The 13,724-nt window shown below is 35.3% G+C and overlaps 1 protein-coding gene across 2 annotated transcripts in view; it reads left to right on the top strand.

The window, feature by feature from the left end:
- LOC148942004 (uncharacterized) overlaps window positions 1–10,784 on the top strand; it is a 53,388-nt gene extending 42,604 nt beyond the window's left edge. Inside the window, exons 5-6 of one of the 2 annotated variants that reach the window (XM_089103006.1) lie at window positions 3,776–3,946; window positions 9,965–10,784. In XM_089103006.1, coding sequence (XP_088959132.1) covers window positions 3,776–3,946; window positions 9,965–10,524 — 731 coding nt within the window. In that variant the 3' untranslated portion in view covers window positions 10,525–10,784. The remainder of the gene's footprint in view (window positions 1–3,775; window positions 3,947–9,964) is intronic. The other variant, XM_089103007.1, reaches the window with a different exon arrangement.
- The last annotated feature ends 2,940 nt before the right edge of the window (window positions 10,785–13,724 follow it).

The following is a 13,724-nucleotide window of genomic DNA, read 5'->3' as shown; positions in this document are numbered from 1 at the left end:
TTAATGCTTATTTTTAATATTAAGTACAAAAGAAAATATTTGTAATAAAATTGGTTTTCAGTAAAGCGCCAGTGCCGCAGTAGGTTTTAGACTTTTACAGTGCGAGAAGGAGGTGAAACCCAAACTCTTGTTTGTAGTGATTTTTGTTCGTTTCAAGCTTGACTTGCATATTCAATTTAAATTTCACTTGGTTTAAGATTTATTTATTAATTTACATTAATATCTATTATTTGTTTTTTTTGCATTGATTGTTTATTTAATTTCTGTTCGTTTTAAGTTTCATTTATACTTCAGTAGCAAAATATTTTTTTTCGTTTTAAGCTTGATTTTCATATTAAATCTAAGCATTGCTCGCTTTAACATCTATTTATTAATTTATATTATTACTTGTTGTATGTTTTTTTGCTATGATTCGTTATTTAATTTCGGGTCGTTTTGAGTTTGAATTTTAACAGGTATTTGTATCTGCTGAGCTTAAGTTTAAAATGGCCTGTACTTTTCTTTTAAAAGCTTATTTTTCGGAGTTTTTTTTTTTTAATCGCCCAAACATGAAGATGTTCCTTTGGTATTTTCTCCTGGCGTATCTTAACTAGAAAATTGTAAAGATATTCTACGTCCGCTCTATATCGCGAGGATACAATGCTGGACATTTTCATGGCAGAGAAGTGTATGATTAGGGCACCAAGGGCGTCAAAATGAAAAAATATTTTCCTATCTCGAGTATTTTGTGACTATTTGAGCCAAAACTGCTGTTGTCTTTTCAGGTACTTTTAAATGCAGGGGAGGATAAGTAAAACTGAATTTCTTCTCCTGTAGGTCTAACAGCTTAAATTCAACCAGCTTGATTAACGTTTCAAAATCTTCCTAAGTTAGCCTTGGCCTACTTCGGGCGGACAGGATTATGACTTGAAATGAGTCTTAAATATAAAAATGGTGATAATTATCACGTATTTATACCATGACTGATTTATCATATCAAATATCCAATTTTCGTTGAAATTTTTTTATTTTTACTTTTTTTTTATGAAGTTGCCAGATACTACACTGTAAGTGGTGCTATTAGTTTTAATTCCTGTCCTCCTGTGTTAAGTTGCCGAAGATCTAACCCTTGTAAGTTCTATTTCAGGCCCTGAAAGGAGCATGAGATTAAACCCTGCTGTATTTTTGTCAAATTTACGTAGGCCTATGTCCTAATCCTTATCTGTGAAGTTGGTATCTAAAGTATATCTACTGAAATGCTTTAGCACCCCTGCGCGTATCCTTTTTGAAAAATTGAGGATTTTGGTTGGTCACTTGACTTATTTTATTAGTAAAAAGAAATTCCCCCCAACAAATTTGAAAGAAAAGTAAAGAGTCGTATTAAAACCTAAAACGAACAGAAATAAAGTAATTTAATTACTGAAAAATGAAAAAAAGATTTCCTTTGTACACTGAAAGCAGAACAATACATTTCTACCGCCCATTTTACGCGCATCGATTAACTCAGGTTTTTCAATAATCATTTGGACTCTTCAACTCTTTCTATTGAACAGATAAAGAAAAAAGACAACATGTCGATATTAAGTAAGAAAAGTGATTTTTTTCAAATCTGAAGAAAAAAAAGAATTTTTCAATGGTCAACTAACTGGGTAAATACAAAAAAATAGGATAGCCTAACTGGTCTTTCTAAAAATATTCTCCAATAGATAACCCAATTGATAAATAATTTCACGTATTAAGTTTGGAAGAATTATCCAAAGATACAAATTTTATTTCAACATTTTGTATAAAATGTATAAATACAACAGATCCTAACAAGCTTAATGCCCTAGTAATCATAAGAAGCTAAAGTATTAGTAATCTAACAAGCCCTGTCTCAAGTATTAGCAAATACCAGCTATCTTTCAATTCTATTCAATTCTATCTTCACCACATTACATTACATTTTGATCAATTTGCTAGATGATCATTGAAGCTTGGTATCCATTCATGGGAGGGTCATTATCCAGACCCAATTAATTTCTACGACAGGAAAATGCTCCTTAACTTAGATTGAAACAGGGATGAGGTAGAAATGCCAAAATACCCCCCTTGGAGATATCTTTGGCTACTATTTCAGGCACATATTGTCATTAGCCTATGTCAAAAAACTAGTATGATATATCAAATGCTATACAAAGCCGGCAACAATTTCAAAGCTTGACAAGATGTCAAGTGTCGCCAAACGCTAGATGGTGTTTTTTTTTTTTGTTAACACTAGTGCCAGTTTCTACTCTTATAAGTTACCCATACTCTTTGGTCAGTTTATTAAAGCTCCTAAAATACTCTTGTTAAGTTTGATGTTATTAATAGTATTTTTATAGCAATTGACCTAAAGCTATAAAGACTAAACACGTCTAGACCCTTAATTGGCTTCCCCCTCACAAAAATTTTCTTTTGTGTACGTTTGTACCTAATGATGAGGTATAGAGGGATTAAAAAAAGTTGTCACTGGATTATGTGAATCACGTGTATTGCTGAAAGATTTATTCTCATAATTCTTCTAGTTTCCAGGATAGCAATCCCAAAATCCTTTAGAATTTTTGGAAATTTCAGGGAAAAAAAATGATTTTTGAATAAAAGATTTATCATTTACATTTGAGTGACATGCAAACATTTGAGGAACTTAGAAGGATGTCGTATCATTTGATTTAGTTCAACACCATTAAAAATATGCTATGAAAGTTCCAACGTAATACTCCCAGCTTTTCCTGGATTATTGCATATACGCTTCTTTGGCAATCTTATTTCACATGCTTTCTTTTGGTTTAGCTTCACATTTCCCTCAGTTTTTCCTGAAAGTTTCAACTTAATGCTCTATTCTGTTCCTAAGATATTACATCTATGTCATTCTGAGAACCTAAAGGAATTTCTTTTGATTTAGCTCAGTTGTAGAAACAGTAGTAGTTGTTAAACCACTGAAAGTTTCACCTTGAGAGGACATTGCTGCAATCTTACATTGCTGCAGCCTTATTTTGGATATTACGTGGTGCCCTTTTTTACGATGTGGATGAATCTAAACTTTTTTATTCAGTTCAATAGTAGTAGCAGTATTAGTAGTTGTATCCCTGAAAGTTTCAATTTAATACCATATGCTATTGCTGAAATGTTGCTGGTACACCTTTTTGTCGTTCTGCATGCACATAGTGTTTCTTTATTATTTTCTCTATTTCTTGAACCTTTGACCTACTTACCCATAGCCCTTTTCAAGACCGAGTATAACACTCGCCTCCCTTTCGAATTAACAAAACCAATATGTAAACATTGGACAACTTGTATAACTCTTAGACTTTGGCTCGAAGGCTCTTTTAGGGTATTTCACACGCAAAGGCATAGTGATAGGAACGTTTCACTATTTTGAGCAACATGGTTACATCGAAAATTTTACTTGGATGTCTTTTCAGGGAAAGCAGCTAAAGGGGGCGGCTGGTTGACCTATCGCTTTTGATTCTTAAAAAGGACACTCTAAATTCATTCTCTGTTTGAATGAGCCACCTCTGAAGTATAGTATAAACAAAAATTTCATCCACACGAAATGGTCTGGAAAAAAAGTAAATACTAAAAATGTACAGAGCCTGGAAACTCACAGTGGTATTGTGCTGCTTATTATGATCATCAATTCTCGTGATTTACGTATAATTAAAAGAATTTTTTTTCAATTTGTTTAGTAAGCTTAACTGTTTTTTACTGAATTTAACTGAATTTTAAAAGCTTAACTGAATTTTTTTATGTCAGTTTCATTTATATTTTGTTTTAGATTTTGAAGACGCTTTACCAAGTCACAATGAGGAGGCGTTTGGGGCTTCAGACCTTCTTTTATTTCCTAAACATGAAGATATTCCTTTGGGTAATTTCCGTGGCTTTTCAAGAACTTGTAAACTTCAACCTGACACCCAAGAATCAGGTGCCATATCTTTTGACAGTCAAGGTACATCTCAAATATTATTTTTTGTTGGATTTTTTTCTTGAAATAGCTTTCTTGAATTATTTTCTTTCGGCTTTTGACTCTGGTCTGATACCTGCTGCTCTTTTTCATAATGTACGAAAAGCATTCGACTCATTAGCGCACTAGATTTGTCTTCTGAAACATTTACAAATTTGTATAAGACGTAGTTTATTTTTTATTTGTCTGTTAAAGTCATTTCGGCTGATCTTTTTTTTTTTTGTTAATCTTTTGAAATAGAGTTTATTACCAGCAATGATCTGTCATTGATCTGATGCTCTTTTTAATTTATGCTAATTACCTTATTTGTGCAACTGAAAATTCAACTCTTTCGGTCTGCTCTCATTCATGTCAACCAGTATCTACCTGTGACAAAAGCTCTTCTTCAGCGTCGCTTTTGCTGACAAAAGTGCTCTTGAACAGCCAGTAGAACTGAATTTCATGTATGTTCAAAGATGAGAGCCCTTTTTGAAAGCGTTATCCAGTGGTTTGTTGTAAGTTTCCTTTCTTTAAATATCGGAAAATCATGCTTTCTCATTTTCTTTATGAAAATGAGTCGCACAGGCTGTGAATGTTCGCCAATTGGGTCTGAGATGAGCCGCTGCGTAGACATCTTCCCAATCTGAATGGAGAGAGGCGCTCAGGCGGCATAGGTCACTGTTGTAGGTTCGCCTCAATGTGTTTCGAGGTCTTCCTCGCTTCCGGCTTCCATCTGACTGCCACTCAAGTGTAGACTTCGGGATTCGATGGTTTTCTATTCTTAAAACATGTCCGAGATACCTCCATCTACAGGGTCTAATGTTGTCAGTTATTAGTGGTTGATTGGTGATTCTCGGAATGGTAGCGTTTGAGACCCTTTCCGATCAATGTATATTCCAAATCCTTCTAGGCAATTGTTCTTAACAGCAAGAATCTTCTTCTCTTGTTGAATTTTAAGTGCCAAGTCTTAGCGGTATACGGGAGGACTGGTAAAACGTTACTGTTGAGTAAGCGATTTGAATAATTCTTGGATTTCGAGATTCTTTTCAGTCGATTGAAGGCTGCGTTAGCTTGACCTATTCTAGTTATGACTTCTTTTGTGGTAGATCCAGTATTCTCTATGATGCTGCCCAAATACTTAAACTCAATATTTTGTTCAATTTCCTCACCAGCACATGTGATATTGGATGTTGCCATGGTTTGAATTGTTGCCATGGTTTGAATTGCCATGGGAGGAATTGGATGTTGCCATGGTTTTTGTTTTACCTGCATCTATTTTAAGACCAGGCTGGCTTGCTTTTACACTGACCCTGTGAATGAAGTACTGCAAACGTTGCTTGCAACCCTGGGATAATGTTATGTCGTCTGCAAAATCTAAATCGCTGACTGTTACACCGGATGATAATTCAATGCCATCTGTTGTTGTGTTGCGAAGGGTATAGTCAATAGCTATTATAAAGAGCAGTGGTGACAATCCACATCCTTTTTTTAATTCCAGATAAGATTCTAAAGTATCATGTTTGGCCTTCTGGTGTCTTAAGGCAGCATTCACTCCCTTCGTACAATGACAATGACGGGCAGTGATAGTAAGCTGATTCACCACCAGTTTCCAGGAACAGTAGCATCACCCTTTTTGAAAAGTCTGACCAGTGAGCTTCTCTTCCATTCAGCTGGTACATCTCTATTTTCCCAGATTTTGGTAAAGAACTTGACCCAGTATGAGATTTGTCCATCGTTGGGATATTCGGGGGTTTTTCTGGTGGAGGTCTATTCAGAATTTTCTCAAAGTGTGACACCCATATCTCACTTACAACATCTGGCTCTGTCTGTAAAGCACCGGAAGGGTCCCTAACCGGGCCATCTTGGGAGTGTTTCTTTCCAACTATTTCATTTGTTATCCTATAAAGGGCTCTAGAGTCAACTCTTTTGGCAGCTTCTTCTGCAAGTTTCGCCTTCCTTTCAATTTGACAACGGTGGTCATTTCTTGTGTTTTTTATGCATTTTTGTGCTTTTTTTTACTTCTTTTGTCATGATGAGAGCAACTCTCACTTCGTGAGAGTTTTCTTCGTGAATCGGATCTACTGAAAATAATATGGTACCCATTTGGTAATTGATTTGATCCTGCACCAGTCCATCTCAATTCCGATAAAGCAAGTAAGTCTAGATTATATCCAATCATTTCATTTACTACTTGTTCAGTTTTTGATGCTTGGGCCATTGTACGGACATTCCAATACCGAAACCTGAGAGTATTTTCCACAGTTATAAATCTTGTCTGGGGACAGGCAGTCGTCGTCGTTGAGTCGATATTAGATCCGAGCCTCTATTTGTTTGATGTTTCTGTTGCGCATAGTTTTCTTATGGGTGTGGGTTGCAGGCCCACAACCCACTCCTCCCGCTTTATCCTGGCTTGGGACACGCTGCAGTAATAGGCAGGCTACTCCTGCAGGTGCGGTTTCATTCAGGACTATGTAATAAAACAGGGATTATTTTGCAGGAAAATAAACGGTCTTCATTAAACCCATTGTTCGATTTGAAATCTTTATCCTCGCTGTCTTTGTGTTTTTTTTCCACTTGCCTGCAGTTGAGTGACCTCGTTTGTAAGGTTTGGAATGGATTAGACCTCCTCGTTGTGATTTGGTAAAGCACTTTCAACTTCTAAAACAAAATATAAATAAAATTGACATCTAAAACAAAATATAAATAAAATTGACAAAAAAATCAACAGTAAAGCTTTTTAAACAAATTCAAGTAAATTTCTTTTTATTATAAGTTAGTCACGATAATCGATAATAATAAGCAGCATTATAGTACTCTCGGTTTTCAGACTCAATGCATTTTTAGTTGTTTTTTTCCCAGATCACTTTGTATGGAAGAAATTATAGTTGATACTTCGGCGGTATCTCATTCGAACAGAAAATGAAATTTCGAGTTTCCTTTTTAAGAGTCAAAAGCGATAGGTCAACCAACCGCCCTTCCCAAGCCCCCTTTAGCTGCTTTCCTCCAAAAAGAAATCCAAAACAAAGAAATCCAGGAACAAACTCCTAGAGCCTGCACGAATCTACGATTCCTTCAAAAGAATTTTTAGTTAAAAATTAATTTTTCTTATGAATTCTGCTCTAGTCGGAGTGTCTTGATTAGGTTTGTATGTATCTTAGAGACTAGGACTCTATTTATTTGAAACCGGACGCTACTTCCTTGCCTAGCTTCTGATTTTGGGGACTTTTGGGGTGAGGGATTGGATTTCTTTTCTGTTTTTCTCTGTTCCTTCTTTGCCGCGGAGCCTTACGGGGGACAGTATGTTGAAGTTGTTTTTATTATAAACATATTGTTAAATAAAATAACTCTAATTTACAAGAAGAGTCTCGTAATGAGGACTCTAAGGGCTGGACCCGTGTATGTGTTAGGCGGTAAGGGAAACTAATTTAACCCTAGACCCTCGTCCTTCTGAACTGAGGGGGTACAATATTAAAGCCTATATAAAGCAGGTGTGTCCCTGCATTTATCCAAATATACTCTGCTTTCGATGAAAAGTTTTAAGGGTCTTCTGCTTTTATACTCTTGAAGTTGTTCGTCAATTCGAAAGATGCAAGCCTGCCTCGTAGCTATGCTACGCAGGCTTGTAATTCTGACTGTTGCTTTTCTTCTCACCGCAGATTTCATTTGCGATTCGATTTATTCGTTGTTAAACTGGTTGTCTAATGTCTTCTAGCCGCCGATCTCGCTTGTGCTTAATTTTTGTGAATCATTACCTCAGAGTTTTTTTCATGCCTTTTACTTGAGCTGTTTGGATTAATTCAAAATCATGGGCTCTAATACCTATGCCATCTGAAATATCTAAAGTGGCATAATCATCGTTTTTTTTTAGTCTCAAGTATTAGGGTGGTAAATCAGCAAACACAGTTGAACTGAGAAATTCTGTCGTGAATCCAATTGTCCCTTCCTGCTTAACACGTATCTTATTCAAAAGTAATTTTCTTAAATATATAAGCTTTACAATAGCATAATTACTGCGTTATTCCTTATTTTTGAAGTCACATTTTCTTTCATGTTAAATGTGTTTTGTTTCTGGTTCTTGTTTCTGGTTCTTGTCAGCTTACGAGCTTTAATAAATCTCGTTTTCGGCTGCTGATATGTTGATCGGTTGTTATTTCATATGTAATACAAACAGAAAAAAGCCTATGGCTTTTTCTTAATTGGAATTGTAAGAAAAGACCTGGCTACAACCTACGATTACGACGTCATTGATCAATGTTTAACATGAAATATGCAGTTTTTCGTAAAGAAGTGATTCTATTTTAAAAATAATTTGTTTTAATTACAAAAGTTTTTTAACCCAATTAATTTCCTTTAAAATGAGCCATTGAACAACTCTCTACGATGTTTTATTGCCAAGCTGTCTGTGGAAAAGAAAAAAAAAAGAAAAAAAAGATGTCGTTTAGGCAGAATTTTGTAGTAGCTGCCACTTTTCTTGATTTTCATGCCAATATTCGTCCCTTGCTGTTCAAGCCAAGGGACAGAAAGTGTTCTATATAAGGGTTTCGGACAAGGCGGTTTGTGTACTTTTTGTTTCGATCTGACTCTATTTTAAGGAGTTATGGGTTATTATATTTCTTAACATTGGACGTGATCGTCTTTTACTAGGTTTATAGCTACCGCTGCAACTCGGATATTTTCACCCAATTAATTTCCTTTAAAATGAGCCATTGAACAACTCTCTACGATGTTCCAGTGCCAAGCTATCGGTGGAAAAGAAAAAAAAGATACCGTTTAGGCAGAATGCTGTAGTAGCTGCCACTTTTCTGGATTTTTAAGCCAATATTTTTCCCTTACTGTTCAAGCCTAGGGACAGAAGGTTTTCTATATAGGGGTTCCGGACAAGGTGGTTCTATTTGTGTACTTTTTGTTTTGATCTGATTCTATTTTTGCGAGTTATGGGTTATTATATTCCTTAATATTGGACGTGATCGTCTCTTACTAGGTTGCTAGCTACCGCTGCAACCCGGGTATAATATCAACTGCTGATCGGCTATTTTTTCTATAGGAACTGCCCATCTGCCTCCAACGGCTTACGAACTTTAAGAAATCACGTTTTCGGCTGCTGATATGATGATCCATTATTATTTCCATGTACAATATAATAAAGCGTCATCTGTGTCAAAGTATTTGTGAGCTTTTAAAATCACATGTCTCGGCTATTGATCGGTTATTATTTCTATATATTGATATAATCAACCTCCAACTGCTTCAAATAATTTACAAGGTTTAAAAATCACGTATTCTGACTGCTGATCGCCTTCTCTTTATTCCCACTGATAATCAGTTATTTTTATGCATATAATATAATCAAGTTCCAACGGCTTTCTACAGTCTTGATATCTGAAACTGTTTTTTCCATGGGTGAAAGCCAAAACAAGATATAGATTAAAATTAAAATAAAAGATCCATGAGTCCTAACAATCACGTATTCTGACAGCTGATCTTTGAACTGTGATGAACGTGTCTTTTTTGTTATTATTCTCAAAAAGAAATTATTTTCATCATTCTTTTTGTATCCCGGGGATGTCAAAACAAAGAAAATCAAGTAATAAAGGAATTTCAGATTTAGTACTAACTATTTTTAAATACAATTCTTGTAAGAAAGTGGGGTAAATTTTTCAGGTCACTTTTTTTAATTTGTCTCTTACTGTTTTGCTCAAAATATTAGCAAACAAAGACAAACCGTTAGACCAACCTTTAGCCTAAAGTTTAATTAATTACAAGTAGAAGTTTTCTTCTTTTGTTTTTTCTTAATAGAGGGATATTTTGAATATTTGAATGGTAAAATATGTAAATAAAAATTGGGGAGGGTTATTTTTTGGGCATATTGTAATAGACTTGAATCTATTCAAGCATCTCGTTTTGCTAAATTTTTTTTTTTTGTCTGTTTTTCTACTGAGCATCATTAATCTATGGTATATGATTGACAATATCTTATTATAGAGTTTTAGTTTTTTTCCATCCCCTTTATTTATTTTATTGTAGGAGTTGCAGATACATCATCAAGTAATTGTGAGAATGTTTTGACAGAAACTTCACCAAGTAATACCAATGAACTTATGGAAGCTTCAAATTCTAATATTAGCCTGCGTAGGAAAAAGTTCAGAAAAGACAATGAGTGCAATATATGCGATAAAAGATTTCGCTGCCATTCACAATTGGAGAGACATCAAAGAATTCATACCGGAGAAAAACCATTTAATTGTGATATATGTCACAAGAGCTTTTCTCAGATGGGCAATCTGAATATACATCAAAGACTGCACACAGGTGAGAAACCGTTTAAATGTGACTTGTGCAAGAAGTGTTTTTCTCTATCAAGCAATTTGACACAGCACCAAAGAGTGCATACCGGTGTGAAGCCGTTTAAATGTAATATATGTCAGAAGAGGTTTTCTCGAGCATACTGTTTGGAAACACATCACAGAATGCATACAGGTGAGAAACCGTATAAATGTGATCTATGCGAGAGACAATTTTCATATAAATCAAATCTGAGATCTCATATAACAACCCATTCTAGGATAATACATGCTACTTTATAGTTAATGATGAAAACCTCTCACAGAATAATAATTTTTATAAAAGTTTGTAAATTTGATGGCTATGGAAGATCAGATGTATAGGGTAAATTTGAACTCATCTCCGTAGGCATTCTTGTACTTGAAAACTCATCGATTAGAAAGAGAAATATTGCATGATTATAAAAATATCAAAATGTTCAGTTTTTAATAAAACATTTTTTTAAATATGGAGTTTGAACAGAAACTGAAAAATCTGCAGTGTCGAAAGAAAAATTATCAGTATTTCGAAGCATCCAAAAAGGGTATGTATGTATTTTACCTAACACACTCAAGAAGGGAATTTAGGTTAATCATTATCAAATATACAAGAACATGATGAAAATATATACTTTAGTTTATGTAATAATATGATTTGGGCTATATACTAGCCCAATAGGGAGGGGGAGGGGGTAAAGTAACCTAACCTAGCCTTATATAATTTGGACTCTATATTCGCACATTAGGGGGTGGGGTAAGGATAAAGTAGCCTAACCTTACCCACCCCCTAATGTGCAAATATATAGCCCAAATTATATAAGTCCATTGCATTCTGTCACCCGTCATTTGCCTTTGTGGCTATCAAACCGGTTTTCTGAGATCTTACACTCAGCAAACTTCTCGACTGTGTTTAGTGTATTACAAATGTACCCAAAAATTTGCCCGGGAAAACAAGGCAAGTAGACCCCGGCGCCGCGCCGACGGATCGACCGAACTCCGCTGACGAGAGGCCCAGTCGACCACCACCGAAGTGTAGCAACGCCGCCGGCGCGCCGCCGCTGGTAGAGGCGGCGTTCGGTCGACTTTAAATTAATTTTGCGGCAATTCTTTATTTCGCCAACTTCAAAGTCGGAGCTTTTTCTTCTCGTTTGGTTTAGTATTTCGATTTTCCTGAAATCAAGCAGGGCTTGCGCTATCCCCGAATTTCCGGGTATTTCCCCGAAAATATATGCGTCACCCCGAAAAAAATTGGTTCCCCGAATCCCTGATAATCACGCAATCACGGTGCCACCCCTAGCGATTTATCACCAGTGAGTTTCCCTGCCAAATATTACTTTGCATACCATAATTCTTCACTACTCTCTTGTTCGTTAAGTTTCGTCTCTTTTGTTACTTTGCATAAAAACTAGACCGATGGAATATGTAATTGCAAATATTTCAATATACACAGTTCTTCATATGTTGACAAAAAAGTATCGTCTTTATGAAATCAGTTTAAATCATTTCGAATGCAGTTTCCCAATCGCTATTTCTTACATCATTCGTAATCAAGAATTTTATTTTCAAGATGAGTAGAATTATAGAATGCATTCACTACTATACAGCTTCAGCCTTCAGTTGGATTTTGAAATTGACAACCGACAGATTGTTTCTACAGCTGAATTGTAAGTTTGCAGAATTTTTTTTTCTTTTGCTTTTTTTTGATAAGATTTTCTTAATGTTTAATACTCAATTGTTGAACGCCTGATAGAAAATACAATCTTCTTTCTGAAACATCTTTACCCCCCCCAAAAAAACCCTTCTAATGAGACAAAATTCAGCTATAGACTAAGCTATGTACAAGGTTGGGGAATTAAAGATTGAAACCGAAGCTAACCCAAAAATATGATTCATAAATAAATTGTAAGTTATTACCTGTAGGGGGGGATAGGGGGCTATCATTTTTTAAATGATAATACCGCATTTTTTTTTATTGAAAGTAGGGATGCCAAAAAGATAATTATTTTTTTTCATTTAAAGTGGAGACAGAAGAAAATGATATCAAAATCCTTTGGAAACCATTGAAATATTTTGATAGACCCAGGGCCCCCCATTGGGACTTGTTAATTGTCTTGGGTATTTTGCGATTTCTCATGGGCTACTGGCCCAATTTGGCTTTTGTGTGTGCTCCCTTTTAATTAGATTCTTTGGATCATGAATGCCACGGCGAATCTATGACTCAGTTTTTCAATAATCTGAGGTATATTTGAATAATTTCAACATTTTTGTTGTTGTCTTTGTACCCCTTTACTCATACCCTCAAATTTTTTTTCAAGGAACACTAAGCTGTTTAACGTTATTTTGCGTGTTTGTTTGGACCATATAGTGACATAATTAATTATTAAGTAAATTATTTTTATAATGAAAGCTGAGACGGTATCCTATCACGGTGGTAGCCAGAGGGGGGAGGGATGGGGAGGTATTACATTTAAACGATAATATCTCGAAATTCTTTTCATTGAAAGAAGGGATGCCAAAATTTGTTTTAGTTTTTTAAATTTTTTTTTTTAATTTAAAGCAGAGACGGCATTCTTTTAAGTTGGTATCCAGAGGTGGGGGGGGGGTAGTGAGCTATCATATTTAAATGATAATACCTCGATTTTTTTTAGCAGGGTTGCGAATAAGTTAATTTTTTTTTTATTTAAAGCAGAGATGGTATCCTATCAAGAGGGTATCCAGAGGTGGAGGGGGGCATGGGGAGTTATTATATTTAAGTAATAGTATCTTGATTTTTTTATTGAAAGCAGGGATGCCAAAAATTTAAAAAGTTGACAAAAATTAAAAAGATTTTCGTGAGTTATACTTGATACAGCACTTGTATAGTTTTATCGTCCAAAGGGAAAGGAACGTATGCGTCCAACCCGTTTTTTTTTCTTATTGATGAAACGGGTTTCATAAGAACCAGTGCATGAAAACATTCATTCATAAGTACCAGGCAGATTCACACTAAAACGAATTGGTGTGACGAAAGCGATATCGACATCCCCACCTAAAGTTCCGCTTGAATGGCAACGACGCCCTTGGTCCAGTGCCCAAGTTGCATTAAAAAGCCAGGTCATACTAGAAGCTTTCAATTTTGGAGGTTCAAGGAGGAGTCTTTGACAGTCTTATGACCTCAGGGTACTAGATGTTGCAACGTTCTTACGTATCTACAGTGGTTTAAAAAATTCGATCACCTCACAAATGATTACCAAAAATATGCACAAATATGCATATTTTAAATATCTGTTTCTGTTGATGATGTAACGGTAGCAATTAAAGCTCTAAAAAGTAAGCATTCTTTTGATCATGATGGTATACATTCAAACCATATAAAATGGGCATCCCCCAAAGCAATCTTTCTCCTCGCTACTCTTTTTACTACTATTCTTTCTTCTGGAGTTCTTCCAATTAGCTTTTCTCGTGCTACCACTTCACCCCTTTCA

This window comes from Artemia sp. Qi Xiang Cuo, chromosome 17 (assembly GCF_049724085.1).
Source record: "Artemia sp. Qi Xiang Cuo chromosome 17, ASM4972408v1, whole genome shotgun sequence".
In the NCBI taxonomy this organism is placed as follows: domain Eukaryota; kingdom Metazoa; phylum Arthropoda; class Branchiopoda; order Anostraca; family Artemiidae; genus Artemia; species Artemia sp. Qi Xiang Cuo.
This window is presented reverse-complemented; position numbering and strand designations above follow the sequence as displayed.